The 12344-nt window shown below is 42.8% G+C and overlaps 2 protein-coding genes across 2 annotated transcripts; both read left to right on the top strand.

Annotated features, from left to right (window-relative positions):
- Positions 1–235: 235 nt before the first annotated feature.
- LOC136217673 (putative ATP synthase protein YMF19) lies at positions 236–4311 on the top strand. Its single transcript, XM_066004289.1, has one exon. It carries the CDS (start codon positions 3832–3834, stop codon positions 4309–4311), a length of 480 nt encoding a protein of 159 aa, XP_065860361.1. The 5' UTR covers positions 236–3831.
- An 833-nt stretch (positions 4312–5144) lies between these two features.
- Positions 5145–6270, top strand: LOC136217672 (cytochrome c oxidase subunit 3). The gene has a single exon (XM_066004287.1). The coding sequence runs from the start codon at positions 5145–5147 to the stop codon at positions 5940–5942; it is 798 nt and encodes a 265-aa protein (XP_065860359.1). The 3' UTR covers positions 5943–6270.
- The last annotated feature ends 6074 nt before the right edge of the window (positions 6271–12344 follow it).

Genomic DNA, 12344 nt, shown 5'->3' with positions numbered 1-12344 from the left:
CAATCCCCAACTGATGCTGTACGCCTTGGGGGCTTTGCATGAGTACGCCGACATCTTCGGTGAACCTCAAAAGCTGACGCTCACAATTATTCAGCCGCGTATTAGAGCAGGCAAAGCACTTCAAGAATGGGAGCTAACGACCCAAGAACTTTATGAGAAGTGTTCGCACTTCCCACAGAGGGGGGAGATTGCCCTAGCGGTGAAGAGCAAAAGATCCATTCCCGCTGATGCGTACGGGGTCGATGAAAGTGCTTGTCGGTTTTGTCGGGCAAAGACCCGCTGCCCTGCTCTTAGTCGACATGTTCTTTTGAAAACAACTGAGAACCCCCAACTCCAAAACGGGGTGGATCTCAGTAAGGCGTACTCTTCTTTAGCCCTCATTAAACAGTACGTCAAAACCTTAGAAGAAGAGGTGTTTGAGCGACTGAATAACGGGGAAGAAGTCACAGGGTATCAACTGATAGAAGGGAGGAAAGGACATAGAACATTTAAAGATTTGGAACAAGCCTCAAAGGTTTTACAACAGGTTATGGGCGACAACGCCTTTAAGAAAACTCTTCTAACTCCTGCGGAAGTTGAGAAGTGCGTCAGAGAACAAACCATCAGCAATGAAGATTGGGAAGAGTTGCAGGGATTCATCACCAGGGGAGATGGCAAACCTGTTATCGCTCTCCGAGATATTCCGAAACAATCACAATCCCAAAAAGAAAAGCTAAGCGATTTTGAAGCAGTAAAGGATTAAAAACATGATATCATTAAAAATAAAAGGACGTTTGTCATACCCATGGTTGCATGAAAAAGGTAAAATGAGCCTCCCTGATGGCTCTGTTGTGGAGTACTACGGGGCGGATATTGTCTTTCCTAAGTCAGATACCACCCAGTATTCCATAATCAAAGAAGCCTTGAAAAGAGCATGTAAGGAGGAGTTCCCAAATGCAGACTTTGAAAAGTATTCAGGCAAGCACAGAGCAAGGGGCGAGCTGTCGTTAGATGCGGGGATGAAAAGATCGCCAATGCTTCCAAGCCTGAGAACTACGAAAAAGCCTACGCAAATAGTAGGTATATTTTTGCGAAAAAAAAACTAACTCAACCCCTTCTTGTTGATCGTCAAGCCCAAGAGGTCACAAACCCTAGAGAGGTATTCTACGCGGGTTGCTGGGTCATTGCCAAGATCAACGTATCCGCTTATGAGCTTGACTCTTTCAAGACAAGGGGTTTTGCCTGCACTTTAACGGGGGTTCAGTTCTTCAAGCATGATGAAAGATGGGGGGCATCTCCGAAGGCGTCCACCTCCGACTTTGAAGCTTATGAGGATGAGGATGACTCTGTGTCTTCCTTTACGCCAACGAGCAATCAGCGTAGAAACTGAAGATGTTCCTTGGTAAGAGACCATGTCGCCGCTCTTGTTCTTGGACATTGAGACCCGATCCCCTCTTAGTCTTCCTCGTGTAGGAACATGGAAGTACGCCGAGAACGCACGAATACTGCTCCTGGCGTACGCTTTGGGGGATTCACTCAATATACGAGATGGAGATTGAAAGAACGATGGAGATTTAAACACAAGAATGGGTATTTCAACAACAACGGATATTGAAACAAAGGAGATTGACTTGAAAAGCAGATGTCGCATAGGAAAATGGAATTCAATCGCTTTGCTTTTTACCTTACCATTTATATAGAGCTTTATGGTCCTTTAGGTTTCGTCGAAGTGGTTACCCCAACTCCTCCATGAACCTCGCGAATATACGCCTCAGTGGTAACCAATTGGTTCCGTAGATAAAACTATTGAGGTGCAAGACAAACAAGTCTTTATGGAATAGCCATATCAACCGCATTCGCACTAAACTACTCTTAAGGGGAAGACACCCTCTATTTATATTTATAGAGTGGTGGTTAAGGTCGAAAAATGAATTGAATCTAACTCGGTAACCACATTAGATCGGCCAAGAGCCCTTTGTTCCGCATCTGGAAAGGTAGCGAAGTACGAGTGCTCAATTCAGATATCTGGGCTTTCTTCTGTTGGGTGAATCCCGAATCCCTTGCTTGGTCTGTTGCGGCTCCTCTTCCAGTTCGAATCGAATGGGAGTTGGCCGGTGTTGGAACATAATGCTTGGCTGGCGAAGTCGTGGAATTCGGTAGGTACATCGCTTTGGCTTCTTTATAAAGAAATGTCTTTAGTCAACGGCTGGCTCTTGAATGAGTGGGCTTGCTTTGGTACAATAGAATATAGTACAAGCCAATAAAATAAGAGCGAATCTTTGCTGTACTCCGGACTTCTCCCAACAGCCCATAATTTCATATAGAACTCAAAAGCCACTAGGCAATCCAACTTCCAGATATGCTATATCCAGATCCTGGTATAATAGAGAATGACTCTTTTCACGACTCCACAGTCTAATAAAGAGCGGAAACCGTGATTGGAATAAATATAGAGATTGATAAGTGGGCTCACTATAACCTATATCAGCATGTATTGGGTTTTTTTATTCCTTTCCGTGGTCTTTGCTTTGAAGGCAGGTGACAAGTAATGGGCGAAATAGAATAGGTGAAGTTCAAATTCTATTCTTCCAATAGAAAAGCTATAGCTCAATTACATCGACCCTCTCCTTTCTTCGTCTTTTCCTCGTATTCCAGTTCGGAATTGATCCGATACGAGTTAGGTTATACTATTTTAACTCCGCTTTACGCTTTAAAGACCAAGGGGAAAGGAAGCGCAGACTGACGATTACCGTCGCTTTATGGCTTACCCGTCTTACTGTTCTCGAATAAGCTCTTAGGCAGGGGGGGGAGAATTGTCACAGTTTGTATTTCGGTGAAGCTAGGAGTTCTTGAAAGCGGCGTCTTTCCTCGTCCGTGATCCCAGCATCTGGTACGGGGATTCGGGCCTTGTTAGGTTGGTTTACAGCTTCCTCGTCAGCTGGCAGAGGCAGAGACTGAGCAAGCCGCTTTCCTAACCGTCTTGTCCTACAGATCGAGAACAGTAAACAGAGAAATTAATGGCTCTCAAATCGTCCTTCTCGTGAGAGTTAGGAAGGTTTTTTTCAGAGTGAACTCAACTTCTAACCAGAAATATCTATCTTAAGAGCAGAAAGCTGCTAGCAGAGAGTGGAGAAGTTCCACACCTTCGTGGATGGATCGAATTCCGTGTACGGATTCTCATCGAGATTGGCTTGGTGTTCACATGATATAATAATGGTAAAAGTTCTCCGCTTATCTTAGTTAGAACATTTGAATTTCTCTTACATTCTACGTTCCCGAAATGGATCCTACTTTATTTTTAACTGTACCAGAAATAAGTTCATTTGTGCTTCTTGGCTTAGGACTAACCGCCGCAATAGCCTTTCAAAGGCTATCGCAGCTAAACTTTCCCTATCTTACCACTCCCCCTAAGGAGTCCGCTATTGAATCTATCATGGACGTAGCGGACGACGTCCTGATGGAAGCTATCACGAAGTCCTTTGCGACTTCTCAGGAGTTCCCTTAGCCCATGGGCCCGACACCATTCTATCAGTAATGTTCAATTCAGATCATGGATATGCAGAAATACTTAATAGTTATCATGATTTGCTATCGCACGGACTAATGTCTTCCACTTTTTCATATGCGATGGACGTCCTGGCTGTGATGCAAGTTGAAGGGCTGGCGTTCTAGGTATAGGTAGTTGATATTTGTCCTGTTGATATTTGTCCATTCTTCCAGTTTCCTTTGTGCATCTTTCTCCCATGCTTTACGGTGGTAAACAACCAAAAAAAGTCTATACTTCTTCACTACTCGTACAGGAAGGACTCTCTTTCTTTCTGGGAATCATTTCTATGTTATTCGAAATCAATCATGCCTCAACTGGATCAATTCACTTATTTTACACAATTCTTCTGGTTATGCCTTTTCTTCTTTACTTTCTATATTTTTATATGCAATGATGGAGATGGACTACTTGGGATCAGCCGAATTCTAAAACTACGGAACCAACTGCTTTTACACCGGGGGAACAACATCCGGAGCAAGGACCCCAACAGTTTGGAAGATATCTTGAGAAAAGGTTTTAGCACCGGTGTATCCTATATGTACTCTAGTTTATTCGAAGTATCCCAATGGTGTAAGGCTGTCGACTTATTGGGAAAAAGGAGTAAAATCACTTTGATCTCTTGTTTCGGAGAAATAAGTGGCTCACAAGGAATGGAAAGAAACATTTTCTATTTGATCTCGAAGTCGTCATATAGCATTTCTTCTAATCCTGGATGGGGGATCACTTGTAGGAATGACATAATGCTAATCCATGTTCTACACGGCCAAGGAAGCATCGTTTTTTAATCTCATTATGACTTGGTCGGTTCGGAAGAGATTCTTTCTCGATCATAATTGACTTCCCTTTCTTTCTCTTCAGCCTCCCATGAGCCAGCTGACATGGCTCTATTTCCCTTCATGTCAGGACTGATGAAATACTCCAGTCCTTAGGCTGAGATCTGCGATTCAGTCAAGGAAACTTCTGTCTGCTTTATCAGTAAGAAAATGGTTTGTGGTATGCAGCTCTGTAAGGAAGGGGCCATCCACAGAATCCCCCCAGACCTTCATCACAGAAGATTGAAAACCTCAGCACGCCAGCTCCTACCAAGAAAAGATGGTTGGCGGTGATGGCAGGATACTTCCTTGTACCTGCATCGAAAACACAGAACTAAAGTGAATGCTCAGCACATTCAGATCTACTAAGGAAGGGATTACTCTTCACTCCCCTCGAAGCAGCTTCAAGCCATCTTCATTATTCGAGACACAGTTATCAAGAAGCGAAACCTTTCACTGAATGGAATTGTTACTAAAAATAAAAAAATGCTTTCTGAAAAGAAAAAAGATCCATTTTCCCACTCATGTAAGTGACTTAATGGAGCACTATAAAAAAAAACTCAAAAGAGTGCTCCATTGACTGTACCTTTTCGTGGTCGTCTACCCGCGTGAGCATTACCCCTCTTAAAAAGGATGAGAAGGATAGTTGATAGTGGTTAATATAAAGAAAGAGCACTCAACGGGGGCAAGGGACCCCCCGGAAGAGTTCTCGGGAGTTGGGTAAGTTCAATTACAATATGGTTTTTTTCTTTTAGCCCTCGGGGGCCCCTTTCAGATAATATTAACAACAACCGAGGTAAGTGTAAATGATTCAATCTCAGAGGCATTCTTATCATTTGGTAGATCCAAGTCCATGGCCTATTTCGGGTTCACTCGGAACTTTGGCAACCACCGTAGGAGGTGTGATGTACATGCACTCATTTCAAGGGGGTGCAACACTTCTCAGTTTGGGCCTCATATTTATCCTATATACCATGTTTGTATGGTGGCGCGATGTTCTACGTGAGTCCACGTTGGAAGGACATCATACCAAAGTCGTACAATTAGGACTTCGATATGGTTTTATTCTGTTCATCGTATCGGAGGTTATGTTCTTTTTTGCTTTTTTTTGGGCTTTTTTTCATTCTTCTTTGGCACCTACGGTAGAGATCGGAGGTATTTGGCCACCAAAAGGGATTGGGGTTTTAGATCCTTGGGAAATCCCTTTTCTTAATACCCTTATTCTCCTTTCATCCGGAGCTGCCGTAACTTGGGCTCATCATGCTATACTCGCGGGGAAGGAAAAACGAGCAGTTTATGCTTTAGTAGCTACCGTTTTACTGGCTCTAGTATTCACTGGCTTTCAAGGAATGGAATATTTTCAAGCACCCTTCACTATTTCGGATAGTATTTATGGTTCAACCTTTTTCTTAGCAACTGGCTTTCATGGTTTTCATGTGATTATAGGTACTCTTTTCTTGATCATATGTGGTATTCGCCAATATCTTGGTCAGATGACCAAGGAGCATCACGTTGGCTTTGAAGCAGCTGCATGGTACTGGCATTTTGTAGACGTGGTTTGGTTATTCCTATTTGTTTCTATCTATTGGTGGGGGGGTATATGAAGGAACGAAAGAGTGGATTGAGGAATGAAAGCTCGAAGACAAAGAGAACCGGGCTTTTCCAAAGAATTACTGCAGCTTTGCTGCTCCCTTTTTTTTTTTATCACCTACAAAAAAGTCTCCTCCACTTTCCTACTAAATCTAAATCTCTCTTTATTCTGGCATATAAATAAAGGGATCGAAGATATTATGGCAGATTATGTTCACCAAGAAATGACCCGAAATTGGATCTTGGTCTATTTGAGATTGTTCCTTTTAATCGTAATCAAAGATGTTTTATTCTTTTGAGTTTTTTTTTTCTGAACAAATCGAAGAACCTAATGGATCGAACTTGAACAGCCTCTAATATCGGGGGTAGCTCTGACGCGGAGGGCGCTGAGAAGCCCATCACTCCAGTAACGGATCCTTTTTTGTAGGTGATGGGGGCATAGCGTAGTCCAGGCGAACTCAATAATCCGATTTTCAAAACTGTGCCCAGCCAGCCTATCCCAGATCGGGCACTTATCAACGATCGACGTGACATGAGTCAAAAGACAAGGCTTCTAGTTCCAAGCGCTTGCCCTCTTTATTGCTAAGCCTTTCCCCGCCGCACATCCAGATCGAAAATTGACGTATAGAGTGGAACCCACGGCTTCTGAGCTCACGGTTTGAGAGTGTCTGTAGCCTACATAAGCTCAGCTTTCTTCAGTTCAATACATTGCGCGCACGCTTCTCTTTAGTTGATTTTTCTTTGGTCTGAAAGAATGGCCTCGCTATACTTACTCCTCTGAAAGTAGAAGATCTTTGGAGCGAGAGATCTTTTGTATTCAGGATAGGCGATTTGGACCGGGTAAGGAAGGTCTATATCTAATCAACCGACTCCAATCGGACACCTTAAATAAGGGGTCTTTACCCTTATTTATCCTCTCTTTTCAACTCTTGTGATTATTCAATGCTTTGAACAAAGATTCCGCACTGCTATGAGAAAGAATCTCACAGTAACCTATCAGGTTCGAAAAGAAAGCAAGTCCTCTGCTCGTCTTTTTTGCCTGTGGGTTGTCCTCGATGCCAATCCCGCACTTGACGTGCAATATGCACTTCTAATTGGGATCAAGGAAGACTTAAACCTCCATTTACCATTCTACCTCCATTTCCCATTCTATGGGCTAGATGCCTTCCGATGATCTCCCTCCCGAAACCCACTTCTCAGCCCATTTTCCTACACATACACAACAAAAATTTCTATTAAGCTTTTTCGGGCGAATAGTCAGACTTGGCTTCAGTTTAGAGTCCGGCTTTGACCCCCCACCCGGAAGATCATTCATTTTTTCTTCATCTGATTCCGCCTTGGTTACTGGTGAACGTTATTCTTCTGTCCTCTTACTCTACCTAAGCCCCCCCAACCTCCATTGCAAGCTTATAGCTTTGAAGCCTATAGCTCTCTTTCGATAACCCGGTTGAATAGACAACTTCAGAGGAAGGCTTTCACCCTCAAGCTTTTGATCGCTCTGCCGAACGAACCACCGATTGAGATGTATCGTCAACCACTTCGGTAGTGGACCTGCTTAGTCCTTTAGCTGAGAAAGATAACCAGGGCGTGATCCGTGATCCCTGTTCATTATCGAGATGAACCCTTCTTCATTCGACGATCATCTATCCCGCTAACCCATGGCCTACTCTACTACATTGCTATGTAGAAAGGAATTGAATGAAATCATTTAGGAATGGAATCACATAGCTGCGAAGCTAACCTTTCTTTTCTACGCTTTCTTTTTCTTTTTTATGATATTTATTGTTAGCGTCGACCTATTCTTGCATTTCTCGGACTGGGTGGGAATTGGCAGTATAAGATTAAGACTACGCTGTGCTGTGACTTGCTTGATTCCCCTTTCCACGCGCGTCACTCGTGAATGATTCGGATGAACTTCTTATTCGATTTCCATTCAAGCGATCAAATGAAAAGAAAAAAATGACTTCAGGCGATCGAAGGGGAGGAAAGTGTACTAAAGTAAGTAGTCTCCTTCTCCCTTACTAGGAAAAGGCGAAGAAGGCAAGGAAGTTTGGTCCCTAAGGTGCAGATTAAGGCTGACCTACCTGTGAGAAAACTCTAAAAAGTATTTTCTTTTGTTCTTAATCAGAACCTCGGCTAATTTCACTTTCTTAATCAGACTTCCTTGAGACCGAAGGGAGGAGGCGGAATCTTTAACTGTAAGACTTTTTCTCTTTTTCCTCGCTAAGCATTTTCCGATCCGTGAAATGAGGAATAGTAGGGACCGAGGAAGGGTGACACCCAATCCCAAGGGAAGTAGCTAAGTGAAGTTTCCCGGGGAAGTAGCGAGGTTCAGAAAGTGAAGGTTCTATTCTTGGTCCTCCCATCAAGGGAAGGTTCGGAGATTCACGGGGATCCTATCCTATATTGGGGCAAGTAAAGAAAAGTCTACTTTTAGGAGGAGAAAGTAGATTTCCACCCGACGATCCAGAATAGGGATAAGTCCTTAGGCCTCCTTCGCCGTATCTATTCTATATTAGAAGAGTTCCTCTATTCTAGTTCTAGTCGGCGTAATACATTCCCCATTCCCTTCCTGGTTCCCCCTTTGCTACTTCATCCTACTCTTAGACTAGGCTTGGTCAATTCGCCTTCTTTTTTTACTTATGTAATTGGTTGCCTGAATTGCTCTTCCTTAAAGCTACTCGAGAGGTTGAGAGGAAGGGAGTCTTGATGAGGGAATTGATTCTTTCCCCGAATTTTGGAGCCTCCTTAAGCTCCAGCTAGGTTGAGTTGTTAGCAGCAGAAATTATTCACGTGCTTACCTTGCTTATGCATCGGATGTAGCATTTCGTGGGCTTCTCTTCCAGAGCTTAGTCAGACGATAAGTCAACCCTCGGCAGGCACCCTCACAAAGGACTGCCTACTTCTCTACTCGCTTCATATTACTTAATTCTGGAGGAATACATGACGAAGTCAACTACCCCTCACTCCTATAAAATATACGACATTTTTAAGATTTTAAAGTGGTACTCTCAGAAGAGAAAGAGGTAACCATTTTTAAAAAAGAAAACAAGGTTACACGAGAAGTTCGTGTATACCCATACTTGTGTCGCCTCAAAAATTCCCTTTCAGGGTCAATACCAAGAGAATAAGAAGAGTAGGAATGATAGGTCAGTGCCCCAGTAGTTCTTCCATTCCCAAGTCAGCTAATGAAGGTTCGACTCGCCTGTCTTTGAGAAGGACTCGCAGGAACTTTCTTATAGCTTATAGAAAGCTGCTGCCAAATCCCATTCTTCCTCCTTTTTGGCCTCGTCTCCAAGTCTTGTTCTTGTCTTTTTGATTCTCTCCTATTATTCCCTTTTTGGGTTCTTTTTTAGTTCCATCTCCGACTTCCCTCCTTTAGAAAGACGATAGCGATTTTGCCTCGAAGGTAGGTGTGCACTTCTTCACTTATGATAATCGAATAAGAGAAGAGGACAATAGATGTGATAAATCAACAGAGAGAAATCAGCACTCTCGGTCTAGCTTTCTTCAACTAATATGAATATATGAATATATTGACTAGTATTGACTAGTGGGATACTGCCTATTGTCGTGTATTTTTCCTAGTCAAGTCTTAATTTTTCCTAGTCAAGTCTTATTTTATATATATATAGATATTTATAGCTGAGTATAGAAGACATTTCTCTCTCTATCTGAAGGAATCTTCACAGATATATATAAAGTGTGCAGTGAGGGATCTCCATAGGTAGTCCTTAACTCGGCCCAAACAATGCCCAAAGACTCCCATGCCTTTCTTGGTTGGACCAAGCCAACCGGCGATTGTAGACAAGTCTTTCTACGGGATGTTCCTTTACTCGGTCGGTCTTTCTTCGGTTTTTCTCTTCTTTTTGACATGCCACTTACAGGGAAATTCTATTTGCTAGTTTTTTCCAGAGGAAGGGAAACGATTAGCCAATCTATACCGTATGGAAACAGGAACAAGAGAAGAATGAAGCCCTAATCTTCGACTTCGAGTCAGGAGGTTAGATACCCACCATATGAAGTAGCTTGGCTTGTTAGCAACGTTTGGCTAACTTGTTAGTCCTTTGATTGAGACCGAGCCCTCACTTGCCGAGCGAACCTCTTCTTATTCTCCTTCGTTCGCACCCCCATTTTGAATTCAAACCGACGATTCGACAACTCCTTAAAAAAATTAATTGATAGAGTCAAGTCATCAGGTAAGGCATATCCTTCAAGTCCCAGAGCCTATTCGATGCCATCCTCATTCTATTCCTTCTAGCCTTTGAAAGCTGCCCATAAGGGCTATTTGCCCGATTTAACTATGAGCAAGCTCTTGTATGAGCAAGCAAGTCAGCTATCTCGTCCCTTGAGCGATCTATCCCTGCTTTTGTTTGTGACTTTATTATAATGCGTGGATCATCCCTCATGCCTCTTCTTTTTTTGGGGTTTCCGCTTATCTCGTGAGCCGGTTAGCTAATGGAATAGACAGATGGATTATTGAAAATAGAATCAGCTGTTCTAGAATCTAGCTAGGGCTATTTGATGGACAAATGCACAGAAGGAGCTCTTTGGTTTGCTCGAATGCCTTCTCTTTTCTCCCGCAACCAGTTATGAATCTCCCTGGATATCTTCACTTTCTTCGGACGAGCATCCCTGACATAGCTGCCCTTGATAGAAATCCCCTGGCTTTCCTTACTCAATACTCAATTATAAATCAATCCGGCAATCTTCCTTACAGGGATTTTTTCCTTAATAGTCTATCGGAATTTCTTTGAGAAACCCCCTCCTTACTGAAAAGCCCCTTGATCTATCTTTATTGTTCGAATAGGATGTGTTAAGCACCAACTGAAAAGCCCTTAGCTAACGGTATTGCTTTGAAAAATCCTGGGTTCATGCAGATTTCTTTGCTTTATTTTTATCTTACGCACGCAATTTTTTGATAAAATAAGATTTCACAGCTATACGAAGATGAAAAAGTGGAATTGCTTCCATTAGAGAAGGAAAGGCAGGGAAATGGAAAGCAAGCTGAACCCGAACCCCAAGGAGGGGGACGAAAAGCTAGGAATAAAGTCTAAATATAGGGTTATTTGAACCAGAAAAGATAGGTTTATAATCGTTAACTCGATTAAGCTAGGTTTTGGCTCGGTAAACCATCTTCGATGTAGAATCGAAGAAAAGTGATTCTTTCCCCAATCAGTAAGCAAAAAAGATAAGATAGGGGTTTAATCGGTAAAAGGAAGTGATCTTTCCGCAACGCAAGAGAAGAGGGTGGTTACGAGGTCCCAGGAAAGCCTAAAAGGCTGGGATAGGGGCAGGTGTAGAGGTAAAAGACAAGGATAAGAGCTAAAAGACAAGGATAAGAGCCAGGTGTAGAGGTTAAAGACAAGGATAAGAAAGAGGCAGGTTACGAGGTTTCTTATTAATAGGGTTAGTAGGGTTAGTAAAAAGTATAGGCTAAAGGTCCTAGAAATGTGTAGCAAGATAAGTGAAGATAAAGGTAGCAAGAAAAGCTATGAATAAAGCAGAAATATGGGGTTATTTGAACCAGAAGGAAGAAGGGTTGGAGACCAGAAGGAAGAAGGGTTGAGTTACCAGAAGGAAGAAGGGAAAGCTCGGAATAAAGAAGGAAGAAGGCAAGGAAGGCAAAGCGAGGAATAAAGAAGGAAGATGGGTTGAGAAGGAAGAAGGGTTGAGTTACTCGTTATTGAGAAGGAAGAAGGGTTGAGTTACTCGTTATTTGAACTAGGTTCATAAGCGATAGAAGTGGAAAGCAGAAAGGAAGTCGTAGTTACGTGAAAGCAGAAAGTCAGTCGTAGTGAACAGTCGTAGTGAAAGCAGAAAGTCAGTCGTAGTGAAAGCAGAAACTTCGTTTCATCTCCATCCTGCGAAGTCTTCATCCTCTGTAGCTGGGGTAAGGGCTAACTATGCCCTGCCTGCCTTTGGGCTCGAAAGAAGGGGTCTGCCCCGTAACTAAGAACCTTGCCCTCGAGAACATCCTTGAAAGATGTTCATCAATTAATTACAAATTAATTACATTAGTAATAGAATTAGTAAGAGAGCAGCCTCAACGCTCGAAAGACGAAAAGCGAGAACGTACTCGCGCATGCCTAATTTTCTCTTTCTGGAGACTAACGAAAAGACTACAGTGTAATCTAATAGAATATTCTATTCTAATGTCTTCGAGTCTATTTATAGGCTATCCTAGCCCGGGAATGGAGCGAAAGAAAGAGAAATTGAAGAATCAGAGGCTGCTGCTTAATAATAAGCTCGCCGGAGAAGATACTCTTTATGTCAGCTAAAGGAATTGCATTTAGAATAGACTTAGAGTAGTGGTTGACCGACCTGTACTGTAGGGCTTGAGCCCCGTCCTCCTCTCCTTATATGACATTCGTCTTAAGCGCACCGTATGTTGGCGTGGTTCCCCTGATCGAGAA

Source organism: Euphorbia lathyris, chromosome 2, assembly GCF_963576675.1.
Source record: "Euphorbia lathyris chromosome 2, ddEupLath1.1, whole genome shotgun sequence".
Lineage (NCBI taxonomy): Eukaryota > Viridiplantae > Streptophyta > Magnoliopsida > Malpighiales > Euphorbiaceae > Euphorbia > Euphorbia lathyris.
Note: the sequence above shows the minus strand (reverse complement) of the source record. Positions and strands in the feature narration are given on the sequence as shown.